This window comes from Oryctolagus cuniculus, chromosome 13, assembly GCF_051225735.1.
Source record: "Oryctolagus cuniculus isolate XC-2025 breed Fujian yellow rabbit chromosome 13, ASM5122573v1, whole genome shotgun sequence".
Lineage (NCBI taxonomy): Eukaryota > Metazoa > Chordata > Mammalia > Lagomorpha > Leporidae > Oryctolagus > Oryctolagus cuniculus.
Genome location: NC_142879.1, coordinates 69,169,581 through 69,191,373, shown reverse-complemented (window position 1 = coordinate 69,191,373; position 21,793 = coordinate 69,169,581). Strand labels below are relative to the sequence as shown.

Genomic DNA, 21,793 nt, shown 5'->3' with positions numbered 1-21,793 from the left:
GGTGGGGTCCTTGCCCTTCTTCTCTACAGAAAATGGATTTGCTTTCTGAGGGATTTGTCCCACTTAGGAAAGGTGAGACACCATTGTGAAAACTGGAGAGTTAAGAGGAGTCCTGTATGTTGACAAAGGACATCTCTATACCTGTTCTCGCCTGGATTTTTTCTGATGCCAGCAGCTAGGATTTTACTTCTACCACTCCTGCCCGCAGTGAGGAAGTTCAAGAGTTCTTCTCTGTGAATCTGATCCAAGAGAAAAGATTGAAAGAAGAACACTAAATTACCAAAAATGGTCAGTATCAAAAATGAGTCCTTAAAAAGTAAATATTGCAGCATTTTTAAAAAAAATGTATTTTATTTATTTGAAAGAGTTACAGGGAGACAGAGAGAGGGAGAGGTCTTCCATCCGTTGGTTCACTCCCCAGAATGGCTGCAGTGAGGGGAGCTGCACCAATCTGAAGCTATGAGCCAGGAGCTTCTTCTGAGTCTCCCACACAGGGGGCAGGGGCCCAAAGACTTGGGCCATCTTCTGCTGCTTTCTGAGGCCACAGCAGATAGCTGGATTGGAAGGGGAGCAGCTGGGACTAAAACCAGCACCCATATGGGATGCTAGTGCCACAGGCAGAGGCTTAGCCACAATGCTGGCCCCTAGTATTTCTCTGTTTTACAGGCGGGTAAACTGAGGCTGCAAGAAATAAGTTTCCAGGGTCCCACAGCTAGTTAAGTGGTGGGTTTGAACCTGGGTCATCTTTAAATGTGCTAAATTTCTCTTCTTCTACTTAAAGATAGTGGTAGAATGAGAAGGCCATGCCAAGATGGCCACTGGCAATGGAGCCTGCCTGGCAACAGGTTGTGATTGCATGGCTTCGGAAATCACATGACAATGGAGCCTGCCTGGCAACAGGCTGTGAATGGTTAGGGCATAGACCGCCCCTTGACTGGATTGGCTGCCTTGGCTATATAAGCTGCTGTACCAACTGAAATAAACAAGTCTGCAGGCTGCTCACCTCTGGCCTGCTTTCACTCAACTCCCGGGTTCTGTGTGGTGACTCCTTGCCTCTTGCCCCCACCACGCTCCTCCTCAGAATGAATCCACCTCAACATCACAGCTGCTAGACACCTTCCTACCCGCATGTTTGCCGTTAATGATGAAGTAGATGCAAAATTCAGGCCCTGGATTCCAACGCCTGTAAAAAGGCTTCTGTTAACCTAGGGCCAAGGATATGCTTGTGTCTTTCCAGAGGATGCAAGACAGCCCGTTTGGGTACCAGCCAGAAACATCAAGCCTGCAACTGACAGCCAACCAGAACCAGCTGAACAAGACTGAGAGTCCACCTTGTTAGTGGACGCACCTGTCCTATCATCCTACCCTGAGGAACTGCTCATAGCCACATCCGCTACTGCTTTATACCCCACTTAGCTCTGGTCAGCCACTCAAATGGCCCACAGCCTGTGTGCAGTCATGCCATTCCTGATTACCATTGTTCCTCATTCCTACCCCCATCTGAGCAGGCACTCCTGTGGTCTCCTGATTTGAGTGTTGGTTAGTCAACGACGGGTAAGATCCCCTGGGGGACAACCTAAGACAGGCATAGCCGCATACGGAGACCACATGGAAACGGGGTCAACAATGGTATGGCCAAGAATCATGCCTCCCTTGTTGCTCAAAAATAAATGAAAAGGGGAAAATATGGAATGAGAAGATCATGCCAAGATGGCTGCTGGCAACGGAGCCTGCCTGGCAACAGGCTGTGATTGCATGGCTTTGGGAACTGCCTGACAACAGGCTGTGATTGGTTAGGGCATAGACTGCCCCTTGACCAGATTGACTGCCTTGGCTATATAAGCTGCTGTACTAACTGAAATAAATGAGTCTGCAGGCTGCTTGCCTCTGGCCTGCTTTCACCAGACTCCTGGGGTCTGTGTGGTGACTCTGCGCCTCTTGCCCCCACCACACTCCTCCTCTCAGAACGAATCCACCTCAGCAGAAGATGTCTTCTGCCTACTGAGGGAAGCAGACAGAAAGGATTGGGGAAAGAAGGCACAGTACAGAGCAAGGCAGAAGGAGTTTCCAGGTTGAGGGTGAAAGGGTGCATTGTAATGTGGTAGTACAGGTATGTCTAGAATTCAAGTGGTGCAGATTAAGAAGACAAAGGACTCCAGGAAGGGGAAAAAAACCTGTGTTACTTGATGTGTTTGGTCATATTGAGAGTACTTTCATTGTTAAAGGTTGAATTAGAAAAGCAAAAAAATAAAAGGTTGGGAGAAATCTATGAAAGGAGAGGTCACAGTATACTCTGTAGCTCCGCTTTGAACAATTTTTGGTAGCCGTTGTGAGGTAAACCCTGTATACTGATTTCACTAAGAATTGTGGTTCTGGGTGGATGGAAAAAAGGTATTTTAGGAAGAGGAGTGGGAAGAGGCTGCTATTATGTGAGATAAGAACTGTGTGATTGTTTTTCTTAACACACAAACAAAATCCAGGATTATCTTTGACTTTTCTCTTTCTTTCACAGTCCAGAGCCCATATCTTTTCTTTTGGAAAACCTTGATGGTTCTGTGTTTAAAGTGGATCTGGAACCTTATGCCCTTCTCATTACCTCCACTGCTGCCTGCTGGCTCAACCACCAGCTCTCTAATCTGGATTCTTGTGGTGTCTTCCTCTGGTCCCAGGGCTTCTGTCTTTATCAGCAGGGCACCTTGCCTGATTCGGTTCAGATAGGATCAGATCATGTTGCAGGCTTGCTCAGGGCCCTCCAGTGGCTTTCTGGTTAATGGAGTCAGAGCATGAGTCCTTCCAGTCAGTCTGCACGCCGCCCTTTATTTTCTCCACAAATATTTTGTGTTTTACAAAATAATTTTGTTTATTGTTTGTCTTCTGTTTTTAGTGAGGATTTATTTTTCTGGTTTGTTCCGCGCTGTATTCTAGGAGTCTGGAGCAGTACTTGACATAGTAGACACTGAATAAGTATTTGTTAAGTAAATGTATTGCTTTTGTGAAAGTAAAATGTCAGTTAAAAATACTAGCTTTTAAGCTGTTTGTAATAAGCTGAGCTAGGCAATTCAAAGCATATACAAGCAATTTGAAACAGAATTCCTAAGGGGTGTAAATTGAGATTTGCCTACATTTGGAACATAACTTTGCACTGTCTTCAGATTATGCACCCTTAAACATCTGTGCTATGAATTATCGATCTTTATTGCAAACGCTGATTGTAATGTTCTAGCAACTATTTGTGATTGTACTTTTCCAGTTTCCAACCTTCTGACAGCTGAGGTTCCAGCCACAGTATACTGGTATGCATTTTAAATCATACAGTCTACTCAGTGAGTGTAAAATAAGCATCACAGATGTCTTTTTTTTTTTTTTTTTAACAGGCAGAGTGGACAGTGAGAGAGAGAGACAGAGAGAAAGGTCTTCCTTTTACCGTTGGTTCACCCTCCAATGGCCGCCATGGCCGGTGTGCTGATCCGATGGCAGGAGCCAAGTACTTCTCCTGGTCTCCCATGGAATGCAGGACCCAAGGACTTGGGCCATCCTCCACTGCACTCCCTGGCCACAGCAGAGAGCTGGCCTGGAAGAGGGGCAACCGGGACAGAATCCGGCGCCCTGACCGGGACTTGAACCCAGTGTGCCGGCGCTGCAAGGCAGAGGATTAGCCTAGTGAGCCGCGGCGCCGGCCCACAGATGTCTTTTTATAAATAACAGACACCCAAGATTCCAGTGCTTCACAGTGTAGGGAGAGTTACCTTCAGCAGCCTCACCATCAGTTTGCCTTCTTTGAGGGGCTTCAGAATGTTCATGGAAGTGTGGAACTGAAAGATAATGTGGGTTTTCCATGAACTTTTTAAAGCCCCTTTGTATTTGCCCATAACAGTTCTGACTATATTGTACTGCTGCCAAAAACAAGTTGCACATATTTCCTCAGGGTGTTCTCTTTCTTATCTTCACCTCTTTTTTTTCACCTATTCCTCCAGGAAACTTAAGGTTCCAAATTAATTATATATGAATATATTTCCATGGTGACAGGTCACAACTGTGTATGCACATGATTAGAATTCATAGCAGGAGAAGCTGTACTATATGAAGGAATGGTCTTTGTCATGGAGCAAAGATCTGAATAGCACAGGGAATTAAATAAAAAATGAGGAGTAAAGCAAATTATATGCTTTCCTTGTGTTACCTGCAGAGACTGTCAGTCTTAGAAATCAACTGGAAGATCACGTTGTTCCACACTACTAATTCTTGAATGGTATAACATGGAGAATCTTTGAATCCACAAAGGGCTCTAAGGAATAGATTTCAAGGTCATGTTTCACTTACGTTGACTGCTAGATTAGAGCTCAGTTCTTAGGAGTAAATTACCTTTGTTGTCTCTTTACTATGAGACCATACAGGTCTTGTAGGGCTTTTTTTTTTGTTCTTTCTGGCAATTTAATTGAGCCGGAGTTGCTTGAATACTTAGGTAATGACAGGGTAAGAATTCTTACTGCTAGATAATTTTTCTGTACCTATTACCTCAGCATACATTTTGAGGCCATTTTATATTCTTCCTCCTCAGATTTCCTACCATTCTCCTCTGTTACTGAGTTGTAAGTGATAACCAGGTACTCTGCTCTTCCCACTGGGTTGTGAAATTTTGTCTTGTTTGAAGAGCAGATGACATTTTAATGAAGCATCTTGAGTCACGAAAGTTAATTTTGGCTGAACACTAGTGAATTACCGGGCACCATATATACTTACAATTTTATGTATTACAATAGCTAATATTTTTCTAGGCTGAAAATGGGTCAGCCCAGCATTGGCCTATGAAACTAGAATTTCATTGTCCTTGTTACTGTGATGGAACTGCCTGGCTTTTACTTTTTGTGAGCCCATGGTGAGAAACCTTAAAGTGTTTTGTGCCAAAAGTAAGTAAGGGCTCCTTAAAATTAAGTACTAGCGTTCTGTTGTTTTTAATAGCTAATCAATATGCTATACATATGTAGATGTCAGTCAGATATTTGACAGAGTCTGTCCTTATAAACAAAATACTTTGTAGGCTGATAGACCAAACAGTTAATAGCATTCAATGCTGGTTACAAACTCATCCATAATTGTTCTGGAGGGATCTATAGTGGTATGTTTTTGGATAATGACTTACAGGGCATGTTTACTGAGTAGTAGATGAGAAGGTGAAGAATAATAACAAAAATAAATGCCAGCTAAGGAATTTAAAAGATGACTGTGTGATGAGTGGAAAGAGACAATGCAGTTTAAAGATTGTATTTTCATTTATTTGAGAGGTAGAGTTACCGAGAGAGGGAAAGACAGAAAGAAAGGTTTTTCATCTACTGGTTAACTCCCTAAATGGCCTCAATAGCCAGAAATTGGCCAATCTGAAGCTAGGAACCAGGAACCTCTTCTGGGTCTCCCACGTGGGCACAGAGGCCCAAGCACTTGGGCCATCTTCCACTGCTTTCCCAGCCCATAGCAGAGAGCTAGATCAGAAGAGGAGCAGCTGGGACTAAAACTGGTGCCCATATGGATGCTAGCACCACAAATGTAGGTTTAGCCCAGTCTGCCAGGTTCAAGTCTGGGCCACTCTACTTCTGGTCCAGCTCCATGCTAATGTGCCTAAGAAAGCAGCAGAAGATGGTCTAAGGCCCTGAGCCCCTGCCACCTACGTGGTAGAACCCAGAAGCAGCTCCTGGTTCCTGGTTTCAGCCTGGCCCAGTCCCAGCTGTTGCAGCCATTTGAGGAATGAACCAGTGAATGGAACATCTCTCTTTCCTCCTTTCTGTAACTCTGCCTTTCAAGTAAATAAATAATTAAAAAAAAAAAAAAAAAAAAAAAAAAACAGTGATAGGGGCCAGAACTGTGGTGTAGTGTGGGTAAAGCTGCCATCCCCAGTGTTGGCATCCCATATGGGTGCCGGTTCGAGTCCCAGCTGCTCCACATCGAATCCAGCTCTCTGCTTTGGCCTGGGAAAGCAGTGGAAGATGGCCCAAGTCCTTGGGCCCCTGCACCCATGTGGGAGACCTGGGAGAAGCTCCTAGCTTCAGATCACTGCAGCTTCAGCTGTTGTGACCAATTGGGGATTGAACCAGCTGACTGAAGACCTTTCTCTCTGTCTCCTGCCACTGCCTCTCTGTAACTCTGACTTTCAAATAAATAAATAAATAAATAAATCTTTTCTTTTTTTAAAGCAGTGATAGTTCTTATCATTAGTTTTTTAGAAACCACTATAAAGTTATACAGTGGAGAAGAACTGGCCAGTTTGCAGACAAGATAGAGAACACATCTTGAAATCAATAGGAATTAGCTGTCTGTGTTATAGTTATTGAAAAAGAACCAAAAGCCATGAAAACAGCTGCCCACGGTAAAATAAAGACAGAGCAATAATTGTTTCCACTGAATTCTGCAGGATTGATTGGAAAATTGGTTTGGGATATTGTACTCCTAATGCTATTAAATGAAAGTGTATTATATTTAGTGTATACAAAAGAACGCATGAAATATAAGTTATGGGGGCTGGCGCTGTGGTGCAGTAGGTTAATCCTCTGCTTGTGTTGCTGGCATCCGATATGGATGCCAGTTCTAGTCCCGGCTGCTCCTCTTCCTATCCAGCTCTCTGCTATATCTGGGAAAGCAGTAGAAGATGGCTCAAGTGCTTGGGCCTCTGCACCCATGTGGGAGACCGGAAGAAGCTCCTGGCTTCGATTCCGCACAGCTCCGGCCATCGCGGCCCTTTGGGGAGTGAACCAGTGGAAGGAAGACCTTTCTTTCTGTCTCTCCCTCTCACTGTCTGTAACTCTCTCTCTCTGAAATAAATAAAATAAAATAAAAATCTAAAAAATAAGATGTAAGTTATGAAGTAAAATGATTAATACTCAAAAGCCTTATTCTCAGTTTAATAACCAGAACTTTCTGAAAACCACTTGGTCTGTATCTTCCATTAACCTGAAATTATTTGTGATTTCCTTGCTTGTTCATAAGTAATTCTACCATATTATGTGTGCATTTCTAAGCAATGCATTTCTCTTGTTTTTGAATTTTATTAAAATGGTATTCTGGTATATGCAGTCATTGACCACTTTTTACATTCCACCTTTTTTTTTTTTTTTTTTTAAAGATTTATTTATTTGAAAGGCTGTATTGCAAGGAGAGAAAGAGCACGCGAGAGTGCGAGTGTGCTTCCACCTGCTCATTCACTCCCCAACTGGCTGCAGTGGAAGCCTGGAACTCCATCTGGGTCTCCCATGTGGTTGCATGGGCACAAGGTTCCAGGGACTTGGGCCATCTTTGTTGCTTTCCCAGGTGCATTATCAGGGAGCTGGATCAGAAATGGAGCAGCTAGAACTCAAACCATTGCCTATATGGGATGTCAGTGTTGCAGGTGGTGGCTTAATCTGCTGCACCACTGTGTGGGCCCTCCCTCCAACCCCATATTTTTTTAAGGGTAAAGCAAGAAATATTGGGCTGAAATTTGGACACTTCAAATTTTTTTAAATTTTTTAATATTTAAATTTTTTTTGAAAGGCAGAGTTACAGAGAGAGCGAGCGAGAGAGAGAGAGCTTCCATCTGTTGATTCACACCCCAAATGGCTGCAACAATCAGTGTGGGGCTAATCTGAACCAGGAGTGTTATCCGGGTCTCCCACATGGGTGCAGGGGCCCAAGCACCTGGGCCATTTTGTCTGCTGCTTTCCCAGGCATATTAGCAAGGAGCTGGATTGGAAGTGGAGCAGCCAGGACTTTAACCAGTGCCCTTATTTAATGCCAGTACTTCACGTGGCAGCTTTACCCACTACGCCATGGCTTTGCCATCCCCCCCAACATTGTTTCTAAGATTCATGTATATCAGCCTTTTTCAACCAGAGATCCTCATCTAGACCTCAGAACACAGAATTATTTGAATGGCTGTTTTCTCAGTTCTTGCAAAGAAGATACGTAAGTAACACCCTAGCTTGTAGATGCATAGGAGAGAATTCACCTCAGCACTTGTGTGGATATCTTATAGTGGGCAGTTAGAGCTTAATTTTCTATTGGAACTTAATTGGAAAAGGCTATGTTGTTAAATGTAGCTGTAGTTAATTCATTTTTATGCTGTAAAGTATTCTTTGTGAGTATGCTAAAGCTTACTGATACATTCTATTTCCAGTTTGTTTTTTTGTTTGGTTATTATGAATAATGTTGTGATGAATGTTCTCTTGTGCACGCAAATCAACATTTCTCTAGGTAAACGTTTGAGTGGAATTGCTAGGGACTGTTGCATTATAATAAAGACATTGGCAAAATGGAGTGATCAAGGAATGGCAATTAGGAATAGTTCAACCATGTCATAACCAACTTGTATTTTCTTTATTTTCTTAGGGGTTGAAGAGGTTAATGACCATTTGCCAGAAACACTTTCCTACAGATCCTTCAAAATGTGTAGAGTACAATGCACTATGAGATTTGTGTACAGTATGTAAATAACAATGAGAAACTGAAGGGCTGCAGGGTACAGCCTTCTGGAATTACTGCCAGGAATGAAGGAAGAAGAAAACCCGAGTTTCCGGTCTCTGGTTTCTGTCTGATACAATTCTTGACTGGTTTTAAGAACTGTGTTGGCTTTCCTGTCACATCTGACTGCAAGCTAATTTCTGTGTCTTGCACTTTTCCCCCAAAATTTAAATGTGTAAACAATAATGGTATGGAGTTATAAATGACCTTTTCCCAGTAAAATTGATAGTTGCAGTTAGATGATTAAAAATAGAAATGTTTAAGGATGGACTTGTTTCTGTAAAATATGATAATTTGCACATTGTCTTTTGTCTAACATTTATAGAAGATATTTTTATATATTTCAACAATTTGGAACCACGAAATGAAACTTTATAGTCTTTAAATCTTTCTGAACTTTTACAGTCTTGCAATAGAATTTGAATGTGTTATTGCTGTTCATTCAGGTGTTATTTTTCTTGCATTTCAAAGTTTTTATCTCTTAAGGAGTATAAATTTTAGCATCTGTCATCTCTCAGGATGGAATTGACAGGAAGTAGAAGTTTGAAAAACAAAGATGGTATATGTAACACCCACATAAGTTCGAAACAAAATAATCCCAGTGCATAAGGATTCCGAGTAGGAAAATGGAAAATGGGGTGATGCTGGTAGACCTGCAGCAGCTTTGTTCTGGTTATGCCCGTGAAACAGGAAGAAGGTTCTGTTTCTGACCCACTGCGTGAAGCAACATATTCTGGCTCTGGTCAGCCACAAAGTGAGGATTTAAGTGCAGTATATAGATCATTGTGACTAGTCAGTACACCTTAGAGATGAGAGGACTCCATTAATATAGTAACTTGGGTAGACAGGATGTTACTTACTGGCTGGAATTCTTGTATCATATAGTGGGAAGCATGGGGTCCCCCGTGTCAGAAATTTCCTACTTCAGATTCAGCTGCACACCTGTTAACTATGTGACTGGGCAAGTGATACAGTCTTCCTGAGTCTCAGCTCCCTTATTTTACAGTTATCATAATAGTGGGGTGAACATTGTGGCCCAGCAGGATAAGCCATCATTTGGAACATTCATATCTCATATCAGAGTTGCTGATTCTAGTCCTGGATACTCCTTTGCCAATCCTGCTTTCTGCTAATGCGCATTCTGGGAGGCAGCAGAGGAAGGCTCAAGTACTTGAGTCCCTGCCATCCATGTGGGAGACCTGGATGGAATTCTGGGTTTCTGGCTTTGGCTTGGCCTAGCCCTGACTGTCATGGGTTGTTTGGGGAGTGAGCCAGTAGACAAGATCTCTCTCGTTCTCTTTTCTTCTCCCTCTCTCTCATCTCTGTGTCTGTTATGCTACTCTTTAAATAAATAAGCATTAAGAAATATATTTCTCAGAAAAGAATATTGCATACCCCAAAGTGTTATTGTTGTGTCTAAGTAAAATATTCTTCGCACACTGCCTGGCAAGTGGTAAGATCTTTGTAAATATTAGTTGTTGTACTCGTGTTGTTATTAGTGTAGCCGAAGTGCCTCTCAAGAACCTATCATTGGGACAGTTCAGTCACATGATGATGATGATGATGATGATGATGATGTTGATGGACTTAGCAGCTACAACAATAATAGGGACACTGATTAAGTGCTTACTGTGTCTGGGCTTGATGGCTGCTTTTGGTTATGTATGAGTTTAGAAGGGTAGAGGGACATGTTGGGAGCTAGTGGCTTCTGGGAAGGAACTTACTCTGGCCCTTTTTGACAAAGATTGAAAGCCAGTTTGGCCACTTGCAGCCCATGACTGTGGGTACACAGGATCATTTTTGCAGGTTATTTGCCTGGGGGTGACTGAGCCTGCCATCATGACTCAGGCTTCCTCACCCTCCAGACAGACTTAACTTTGGAAACCTTTTCTTAGAATTAAGTTATAAGTTAGCACTTAGGGGGGCTTACTTGCATAAACAGGAGACTTTCATAGGCTGTATTAACAGTTTTGACTTGGCAGTCTTGTTGCAAGAAAGTAGTTTATAAGGATTGCTGAATGAGTACTCTGCAAGTTAGGTTTTTTTTTTCCAGTCAGAATCAGGTCACAGTTTGGTAGTCAGTGAATTTTCATGTTGTCTTCCCTTTTGCTGTTAATATTCCACATAAAGAAGAAACTATAATGTGTGACATCGGTACTTCCTGGAGTTGATCAGTGGTTAGAGATGGATTGAAAGAAAAAAGTAACATAGTCTTCAGGACTGTGACTGTCACCTATTTTGGGTGCAGGTGTAGGGAGACAAGTCTAGAGATGTGGATCCCTCATAGAAAAGTGTTCCACTTCCCCATAATGAAAAGATCTGCAGGGGTGGGCATTTGGTACAGGGGTTAAAACACCACTTAGGAAACCCACATCCTGTACCAGAGTGCCTCGGCTTGAGTCGTGGCTCCACTCCCAATTCCTGCTTCCTGCTAATGTGCACTGTGGGAGGAAGTAGGTAATGGCTTAAGTAGTTGGCTCCCTGCCCCTCACATGGGAGATCTGGACTGAGTTCCTGGCTCTTAACTTCAGCCTGGCCCAGGTGAATTGTTTCAGGCATTTTAGGAGTGAGCCAGCAGATGGGAGATGTGTCTCCGTCTCTCAAATTAAAGAAAAATAGTGATTTGCATTTTCCAAATGGTGAAAGTTGTTTAGTAGACACTATGTGTTTGTTTCTAGGTGTTTCTCACTCAGTAAAGACATACCTTAAAATCAGTCACAGTCCTGAAGTAAGTATGTTCCTCCCTCTCCTCCCTACTCCCCATATTCCTATCCTCAAGAGTTGCGGGTTTTTTTGGATTCAAATTTAGTAAAACATTGGTTTTCCCTCACAGGTTAATACGTATGCTCCTTGACTTAATGGAGGCACATCCCAGTAAATGTGTGGAAACTTGAAAATAGTTTGTCAGAAACGCATTTAGTACACCTGACCTATCAAAATAGCTTGCCCCAACCTTGCTCAGAACACTTACACTTGCCCACAGTTGGGCAGAATCATTTAAAAACAAGGCCTGTTTTTCAATAAAGTGTTGAATAGCTCATCCGTCTGTTGAATACTGTGGAGTGTGGGATTGGTCATTTCCCCTCATGGCTGTGGAGTGACTCAGTTGTGTTTGCCGCTACTGTCCAACATCACAGGAGAGGATCGTTACATTGCTAGTACAGGAAAAGATCTGAATTCAAATTGAGGTTATGATTATTGCTTTTGTACCATCATAAAGTAAAAAAAAAAAAATCTCACCAAGTTGGGGACTATCTCTACTGCATTTCCTAGGAGTGTCATTGCAACTTTAAAACAACATTTTTCAGCATTGCAACACAGAGACTTTGGCAATCTGGGCTGTGGTTTCAGTCTTTGGGGAAAATTGGGAAAACAAGGCTGAGGCCCAAGGTGACTGACACCTGAGGAATGACAGCAGAGAGTCCAGATCTTCTAGGAAGAAGGGAGAGGCCCGAGATAGGCAGCTATCTCTGGCACGGCTGGGTGATTTGCTGTGACTCTGAATGCTCGGTGAGAATTCAGAGGACTGCGAAACAGGATTGATAGTAGTATGGTTTCTTAATGTGGATCTCTTCCTGCTAGTGGCTCCCTGGCTGACTTTGGCACTTTCGAGCCCACTAGGGTTTGATCTCAGTAAATAATTTAGAAATGCAATTGTCTTTTTCTGCAATTTATTCTGGTCATAAACAGCTTGGAAGAGATCAAGAAAAAGTGTTTTCAGAATCTTCAATAGATTTGAATTCTGGAATTCATATCACTGGCTCCTTTTCAGCCGCACCATACTCCCCTCTTCTGCTTCTTAACATAGCAGGCTAGTAGCACTAACTGGAACAGTTTCCATGAATGGAAGTGTTAGGTCGAGGTGTGACTGTTTCCTTTGTCTGAATGTCTTGTAGAGTCCACTCCCTCCCCAAGTATACTCCCATGCAGCTGCTGAAAGAATAACTTGATCCCCTAGAAATGTATGGGATCACATAGAGTGGAGCTGGAAGCACTTTCTCACAGCATATTGATGTAAGAGTTTCCAGCTGGCCGGAGTGCGAGAGCCAGCGGCTGTCCTGAGAGGGTTGCTATGGGAATGCTGTTACGGCAACTGGTTTTCAACAGACTGCAGCTCTGTTGGCTGAATTACAACCTCACACTAGTACTTGAGTGGTTAACAGTACTTTAAAGTCTTTGGAAATTTTAAAATAAGTTTTGGTGATATGGAATAACTAGGGGAGTGTTCGGTAGCTAGCAGCAGCAGCTGTGAACCAATCCCATTCAAGATTCTGGAACCATACTTCTTGCATTTACCAAAACAGTTTATTACAAAAGCTTTGATTATTTTTTTCCCCATTATAAACTCTGGAGTACTTTAGCTGGGCTTAAGCTTATCCTTGTGTTGCTGATTATGGTTACTCTGTTTAAAGTAGGCCACTTCCTTTTGTTTAATATCTTCCCTGTACTTAAGCATCAGTTTTGAAATAACAGCCTTCTCAACTTTTTCTCACAGTATTCAAGCATAAAACACACCTGCTAAGAAGTTGCATGCTGCTCTTTGTTTGTATAGAGTTGTTGGTGTCGGATCTACTGAAATCATTTCCATAGCCTGCCCTCCTTGCCTTTCTGAACTCTGTTTACAACTTGCCCAAATCTGTTGCTGTTGGGCCCTCAGACTTCTCTTTCTTTTTTCCCTCCTTTTCATCTTCCCTCCCTCTTTGCCTCCCTTTTCTTTTTTTCTGTTCTGTTCTGTTCTTTCTTCTCTTCATTCTTCCCACCAACCCTCCTTCCTTCCTTCCTTTTTTTCTTCTTCCTTTGTTTTTTTCTTTCCTTTCTTCTTTATTTGTTTTTCTTCTCTCTCTCTCTGTCTCTCTGTCTCTTTCCTTCCTTCCACTTACTGGTTCACTCCCCAAATGCTGACAACAGGTAGAATTGGGATAACCCAAAGCTGGGAGCCTGAAACTCAATCTGAGTCTCCCACATGGTTGTCAGAGACCTAAGGGAGCTATCACCTGTTGCCTTACGGGGTGCACATAAGGAGGAAGTTGGATCAGAATTGGAGAAGCCGGGACTTGAACCAGGTACTTTCTTGTGGGATGCAGGTTTCGCAAGTGGCATCTTAACTACAGCACCCAACACCCATCCAATTGCTCTTCCTTAAGACTTAGGAATCATGACTCAGGAGTGTTGCAATCTGCGACTGGCTTAGAGTTTCCATTGTCCTGTGAAGTACAGGAGTTTACACTGACTTCTGAAGATCACAGAAAACAAACTGCATGGAGATACAGTATGATATACACATATATATAATTGAAATGAAAGCACTTTCCAGACAATATGTGAAGCATGCCTGAATTTTCTGTTGTGTTTCTTTAGAAAATATGCAGGGTGCAGGCTTTTGGCTTAGTGGTTAAGACACCATGGATTACATTGGAGTGCCTGGATTCAATTCCTGGCTCCAGCTTCTGACTCTTCTTCCAACTAATGTAGGTGCTGGGAGGTGTGGTGATGGCTCAAGTAATTGTGTTCTGCCATTCAAGGAGTCCTGTTTTGAGTTGCTGGCTCATGGCTTTGGCCCTGGCCATTGGTGGGTACTGAGAAATGAACAAGTGGTTGTGAGATCTATCTTTGTCCTCCTGCCTCTCAAATAAATACATAAAAATTAAAGTCTTTAAAAAATTGCTGGCTATGATCCTTTATTGGTTTACAAGTGATTAATGCATGTGACCAGCAGTTTGAAAACTTAATTAAAAGAAATTATCAGGGGACAGGCCCAACAGCAGGGAATGGAAGGCTGCTTGGATTCCTATATTCCATATCGGAGTGCCTGGGATCCATTCTGCCTCAACTGGCAATCCAGCTTCCTGCTAATGTTTTCGGGGGCAACGGATGATGGCCCGTGTGCTTAGGTTCTTGCCACCCACATGAGAGATGGAGATGGAGTTCCTGACTCCTGGCTTTGGCCTGTTGTGGGCATTTGGGGATTGAACCAGCAGATGAGAGTTCTCTGTCTCCCAAACTCTTTGTTATCATGTGTTTCAAATAAATATTTTTTATTTCTCTTAATGGTATTATCAGTGCAGTTAAGGAATGTTTGGTGAATTCAGGGCAGAAAGATTCTCCCTCTTTTGTTTATTAAAGAGATTACACTCAGATTTAGCAAATTGTAAAGCCTTAAGTACTTCATATGCTAAATGCTTCCAAAGCAGTAATTCTTAAGTCTAAAATGAGAAGGTAGGTCTGTCTGTAAAAAACGAAGACAAGCAACATGTAAACCTTCTGTAAGGAAAGCGGCAGCATGGATAGGTGACTACCTTAGGCTTACTATAAATTGTTGGGCAAAGCAAATTACACAAGATTAAAAAATAAATGGGAGGGCCGGTGCTGTGGCATAGCAGGTAAAGCCACTACCTGTGGTGCCAGGATCCCATGTGGGCACCAGTTCCAGTCCCAGCTGCTGTACTTCTGACCCAGCTCCCTGCTAATGAACCTAAGAAAACAGCAGAAGATGGCCCAAGTGTGTGGGCCCTGCACCCATGTGGGAGAGCCAGAAGAAGCTCCTGGCTTCGAATCGACCCAGCTCCAGCCATTGCTGCCATTGGATAGATTTCACTCTTTGATGTTCTCTCTGTGCTTTTCAAATAAAAAAGTAATCTTTTTTTTAACGGGAGGCCCATTGAAATAGAGTTAAGGAAATGATAGGTGCAAACAAGATCAGTATTTTACATCAGGAATCTGTTGAGAGGAAGGTGGTTTGTTCAGTCCTTTGAAAATTAGTTTCCAAGACATGTGTAGTCCTAGATAACCTTTTCTTTTTAGCAATGTATTTATTTTTATTTATTTGAAAGAAAGAGAGATCTCCAATCTGCTGGTTCACTCCCCAAATGCCTATAAGAACCAGGGCTGGGCATGGATGGCAGGGGCCCAAGTACTTGAACCATCATCTGCTACCTCCCAGAGTGTGCATTAACAAGAAGCCGGGACTGGAATCCAGGCACTCCAGCGGGGGTGTGGGCATCCCAAGGAGGATTTTAACTACTGTGCCCAATGCTCACTCCAGCTTACATTTTTTTTATATGAACATTTTATTGAAATCTAACATATATACAGAAAATCTTAAGAGTACTACATGATAGGCTGGTGCTGTGGCTCACTAGGCTAATCCTCTGCCTGTGGCGCCGGCACCCCGAGTTCTTCCTGGTTGGGGTGCCAGATTCTGTCCCGGTTGCCCCTCTTCCAGGCCAGCTCTCTGCTGTAGCCCGGGAAGGCAGTGGAGGATGGCCCAAGTGATTGGGCCCTAGTCTCCCATGCAGGGAGACTAGGAGGAAGCACCTGGCTCCTGGCTTCGGATTGGCGCAGTGCGCCGGCTGTGGCAGCTGTGGGGGTGTGAACCAACGGAAAAGGAAGACCTTCTCTCTGTCTCTCTGTCACTGTCTAACTCTGCTTGTCAAAAAAAAATAATATAATAATAATACATGATAAATATTTCACAAGGTGAGCAACTCCCAAGGTCAGTATCCCTTATGTGAGAAAGGATAACAGTACTAACACCCCAGAAATCTCTTCTGGTCCTCTTCTAGTCACAGCCATGGTTCTGATTTCTCACATCTTAATTATAAAAAACATTTATTGATGTATCATTTATGTAGCATCAATTTCAACCATATAAAGTGTACAGTGGTTTTTAGTATATTCTAAAAGTTGCACAGTAATCATCACTATGTTTTTAGAGCATTTTCTCCAGGAAAAGATACATGTTTCTTATCCATAGTCTTTCCCCACATAGATTAGTTTGCCCTGTTAAAATCTGTAAATGAATCAACAGTATTCTTGAATTCTTTTATATGTGCTTTCTTTGGCTTTATGTAGGATTTCTAATATTCATCCTTGTCGTGTGTAGTTGTGGTTCATTCATCCTCACTGCTATAGTCACAGCTTATCCTTTCTGTTGTTTATGGACATGTGAGTGGTTTTCCAGTTTTTGCATGAACATTGTATCCCTTTCTTCATGAATATAAGTTTCTGTAGGGCATATACCAAGGCGTGAAACTTACCAGCTGTAGAAGATCCTGTTGAAGAGTTTTCCAGAAGCCTTGTACCAGTTTGCACTTCTAAAAGCAAGATCTGAGCAGTCCAGTTACCCGATATCCTGACATGACTTGATAAGCACTCTATTATTTTCATTTTAGCCTTTCTAATGTGTTAGAATGGTAGCACGTTGTATCTTTAATTTGAATTTCCTCGATGATTAATCAAGTTGAGCACCTTTTTTATATGTATAATTGAAACTTAGATATTATATTTTGTAAGTTCCTCATTCAAGAGGTTTTGTTCATTTTTTCCTATTAAGTTGTTGGTCTTTTTCTTACTGCTTTATAGTTATTTATTATTAGCCCCCTCCAAATGCCCACAACAGCCAGGGCTGGGCCAGGCTGAAGCTGGGAGCTGGAAACTCAGTATGGGGTCTTCCACGTTGCTGGCAGGGACCCAACTACTTTCAGCCATTATCACCTGCTGCTTCCCAGGTTGTGCATAGCAGGCAGCTGAAATCGGGAGTGGGGACAGGACTTGAACCCAATTATTCTGGTATTGAATGCAGGATCCCAGGCAGCGTGTTAAGTGCAACAGAATGCTCAATCCATTTATATATTCTGCCAGATGTATGTATTACATGTGTCCTGTTCTGTGGTTGATCTCTGTGGTAGGTTACTTTTATGGAATAGAGAAATAATCTTATGACTAGTTCAGATATTGACATAACCTTTTCAGTTATCTTTGCCCAACAGAAATCAGTGTCAAGCTTAAGACAGCATAATTCTTTGTTTTGTTTGTTAAATGAAGTCATCATAATAGCATACCTTAGAGTCTAGGATTTGAGAGAAAAAGAAATTGGTTTTTGCACTTCTTTTAAACTTTAGTTTTGTAAGATTGTTTCATTTTAAAACATGGCTATTTTTCTTTTTCTTTTGGTGTGCAGGTTTATATGCCATATACCCGTAGGGCAGATAGTACTTGTTGTTTTTCCCTGTTTTCATCTTTTATAACAGAATCGTGATACATTCATAGCTGCAGTGTTCACAGGTAAAACTGCTTGCTCAAGAGGACCCTTTGTAGTCAGGGTTGGACCTGTGCCATGCTTCTATCAATGAGATGTGTATAGAAGTCTGCAGTGTGAGAATCCCAGAAGAACTATTGCTTTTCTAAGAGAAAGAGACACACTTGGCTGACACAAGTATTTTGCCATTTCTCTGTGGTTTGGTCATGATGCTTGGCCTGCAGTTGTGTGTGCATATGCATATACTAGGGTGCTTTAAAAAGCTTTTGGAAAATGGAATTAACAGATGAACTTATGTTGGTGCAAAATTTTTTGAAATCCTTGCACAGTGTTTTCATAATATGCATAATACGCATTTTCCATAAATTTTTTGAAGAACCATTTGCATGGGTCTCTACATGGGTGTGTGTTTGTTTATTCATAAGGAATTTGTTCATGAAATCATGGAGGCTGAGGAGTCCCATGCTATGCTATCTGCATTCTGGAGACTGTAGTTCCAGCCTGAATCTGAAGGTCTGAGGACCAAGACAGCCAGTGATGAAAGTCCCTGTCTAAGCTCAAAGGTTGGAAAACCAGTGGAACTGATGGTGTGAATTCCAGTCCAAAGGCAGGAAAAAACCAGTACCCCAGCTGAGGCAGTCAGGTAGAGAGCACAAATCTCCACTTTCTTGTTCTGTTCAGGCCTTCCATTGACTGGATAAGGCCCACTGTTTTACTGAGTCTCCTGGTTCAGATGTTAACCTCATCCAAACACACACCCAGAATCATGTTTATTAGTTTTTAAAAGACTTACTTCTTTGAGAGGTAGAGTAACCTCTAGACAGAGGTAGATAGAGGGAGACAAGAGAGGAATATGAGCTAGATGCTTCTGTCTAATAAATTGGGTGCTGAGGTTATTGATGTCAGAAGGAGAGACAGGTCTTCCAGCTGCTGGTGTTAACTCCCCAAATGATCAGATCTGGGCCACTCTGAACCCTGGAGCTTCTTCCGTCTGGGTTTCCCACATGGGTGCAGGGGCCCAAGCACTTGGGCCATCTTCCACTGCTTTACCAGCCTATTAGCAGAGAGCTGGAACAGAAGTGGAACAGTTGGGACTTGAACTGATGCCGAAATGGGATGCCAGCACCACAGGCGAAGGCATAGAAATCCTTTTGACATCTGTTCCAGGACCTGCCCATCCCTGAACTGCCTGTAACATCAGTTTGACTGGGGGCTTCTCTGTAACTCAGTCATCCTGTACCAATATCCACAGAACCAATTCAAGTGAATGCTGTCATATCTGTTTATATTTAGGAGGATGTGGCAGAGTCAGATTTGATTACACTGGAGAAAGACATGACTTCAGAGCACCACGATGCGCTTGCCCAGACCTTCCAGTGTGTTGACAAACCATGATACAGAGGGTGAGGGCCAGATTCCTGGGCAGTGGATGTGCTGGTTGTGAAGTTGTTTTGTTTCAGCTCCAAACACCTCCTGTACTTTGCTGCCATGAGCTCTACAAACCACTTCCCTTTAATGGCCTGATTTTTTTTTTCTTTTTTCTTTTTGGCATTACCAACAGTAGCAGACACAGGAAAGTAGAAACTAGAAGAGGGAGAGAGGGATGTGTTCGTTCTGTTTGCTTCCTGTTCCTAATAACAGTGGCAGAGCAGCATGTTTCCAGCTGAGCAGTGACCATTCATTGCTAAAGGGATACTTGGTTTCCTTTGCAGTGTTCCCAATCATCTAGCCACTCAGAAATCACAGCACCAAATTGCTTCAGAAATTTGAGCCCTTGGCTCTGCACATGCCTCCAGGTTCCTGAGTTGCCAGCACCAGCTGAACTGCATCCATTCCTTGGAGGTCTGATTCTAGCTGGGGACATGTCCTTCCAGTTTGTGAATGTTAATCATCCCAGGCTCTTGCCTTGGTTTCCCAGACATAAGGACAGCAGCTGCTTCCTGAAGTTAACATCTCTATGGTACCTGGTTGTCCCCCTTTTGCCTTTTCTCCTCTTCACTATCTGGTTGACGTTTACTTACAATCCTGTCTGGTAAAGTAATTGATATGATCTAGGTCTCCTTATACAAGAGGAAACCAGACTATCAGCTTCTAAGCAGGTGGCATGAACCCAGGTCCTCTCCAAAAATATCCCAAGCTCAGATGGGTTTGCCACTAGTACTCAACAACTTTACAGATTGCTCCCTGGATTGTGTGATTCTCCCTCCATGGGGATAACTAAGATTATGGGAAACTATTGTCTGACGCATTCTCTGGTCATGAAGTCCTATCCTCCCTTCCCCCACTACTTAATTCCTGCTCTGCTGTTTTCCTCATGACACTTTGTCCCATCACTACCATGTCCTCCTACTTTTTCAGCTTTTCATCTTCCCTTTTCCTTCTAGTCAATCTAGACCTCATTATCACCGTTTTAGTCAGTCACTCACCAGTACTTTGTGTTGTCCTACGCTGTTGGCCTTCTGCCCACAGCAGAACCCAAGGTGGGACACTCCAACACTCATTTCCTGGTTAATGAGTGCCACTAGAGGGAACCCACAACCAAGAGCCCAATATCACCTGGACCCTCATGCTAATGCTTTGTGACTATGCTCTATCCTGACCCTGCACTGCTGCCTCTCTGCCATCTCCCCGGGATGGTGGCCTCGCCTACTGTTTCTCACACCAGGTTGAGTATGGAGGTGATCGTGGGGTTTGTTTCTACCTCCAAACTTGGCAGCATCTTTTCTTACCTAGCTAAGAGGAAAAGGTGGTTTTCCACTATCTTTTTGATACATTCAACAATTTACTTTTTTTTCCCCTCTACTCTAACATCAATCACAGAGGGGTAGGGAATTTGCATCTGTCTTATTTGCTACAGACATGAAGTGTGAGAGAAATAGAGCATTCACAGGTGGATGACCCCAAGACTTGAGGCCCACACACTGGAAGCTGGAGTTGCCTTCACTGAGCAGAGGAAGGCTGGGAGTGCAGCCAGTCTGGAGAGGAAGGCCAGGAGTGCAGTTCTAGGTGTCAGTCTGCATCCCAGAGCTGACGGGGAGCAGGCAGTGGGACGTACAAGTTTTAGAGAGGAGGCAGGGTGTAGGTGCCATCAGCGTACAAACAGCATATAGAACCATGAGACCTGATGGGAGCTACAAGAAGAGGAATTGTCAGTAATAAAGAAAGGGAGTCCAAAGACTGAGCCTTCAACATGCCCAAGTGAAGAAATCCGGAAGATGAAGAGCAACTACCAAGGAGAGCCCTGGACTGTGGCAGGAGGGAAAGCAGGAAGAGAAGAAGAAAGCGTTTCAACGAAGCAAGGGGGATCCATGGTGTCCAGTATTGCTGGTAAGTCGCATAAGATGAGAATAGAGTTGACTGTTGGATTTGGCACTGTGGAAAGTCATTCTTGACCTTGACAGGAGTGGGTTTGGTAGAGTAGAGGGAGTAAAGGCATGATTGGGATGGGTTTCAGAGAAAATGGATGATTGAAAGAAAAATAGAAGGACACTGCTAGCTTGCTGGAATAAAATGGGCTTCTGTTAAAAAAACAAACTGAACATTTTGATGTAGTTATAAATCTATGGGTCCTAACAATGAACTCTCCATACTATTTTGTTATTGTTAATGAAAACATTTTTTGCTATTTATTTTGTAAAAAGCTTAATGTAAAATATTTATAATTTTTTAAAGTAGAAAAACCAAGAGTATAGGCAAAGGCTCTAAATAGTAATCAATTCTCATTTTTTTGTACTCTTTTAGTTACCACAGATCAGGGGAAAAAATATGGTATTTGTCTTTTTGGGACTGGCTTATTTCACTAAGTATAATGGTTTCCAGTTGCAACCATTTTGTTGTCAAAGACAGAATTTCATTCTTTTTTACGACTGAGTAATATTCCATAGTGTATATATACCACATTTTCTTTATCTGATCATAAGTTGATGGGTATCTGGATTGATTCTATATCTTAGCTGTTGTGAATTGAGCTGCAATAAACATGGGGCTACAAGTAACCCTTTCATATACTGATTTCATTTCATTTGGGTAAATTCCCAGGAGTGGGATGGCTGGGTCATACAGTAGATCTGTGTTAAGCTTTCTGAAGAATCTCCATATTATCTTCACAATGGCTATACTAGTTTGCATTATCACCAACAATGAATTAGGGAGCCTTTTTCCTCACATTCTTGTCAACATTTAATATTTTTTTATTTCCATATGAGAGCCATTCTAACTGGGGTGATGTGAAACCTCATTGTAGTTTTGATTTGCATTTCCTGGATGGCTAGT

The 21,793-nt window shown here is 42.5% G+C and overlaps 1 protein-coding gene across 13 annotated transcripts in view; it reads left to right on the top strand.

Annotated features, from left to right (window-relative positions):
- Positions 1-21,516, top strand: part of PRPF18 (pre-mRNA processing factor 18) — a 123,498-nt gene extending 101,982 nt beyond the window's left edge. For 2 of the 13 annotated variants that reach the window (XM_089311722.1, XM_089311720.1), the window contains 2 exons: positions 11,163-11,212; positions 11,318-14,145. In XM_089311722.1, coding sequence (XP_089167848.1) covers positions 11,163-11,180 — 18 coding nt within the window. In that variant the 3' untranslated portion in view covers positions 11,181-11,212; positions 11,318-14,145. Of the gene's footprint in view, positions 1-1,237; positions 2,158-3,250; positions 3,294-3,374; positions 14,146-19,233 lie in introns of those variants that run through there. The other 11 variants (XM_070055659.2, XM_051820856.3, XM_051820851.3 and 8 more) reach the window with 6 other exon arrangements.
- Positions 21,517-21,793: the final 277 nt, after the last annotated feature.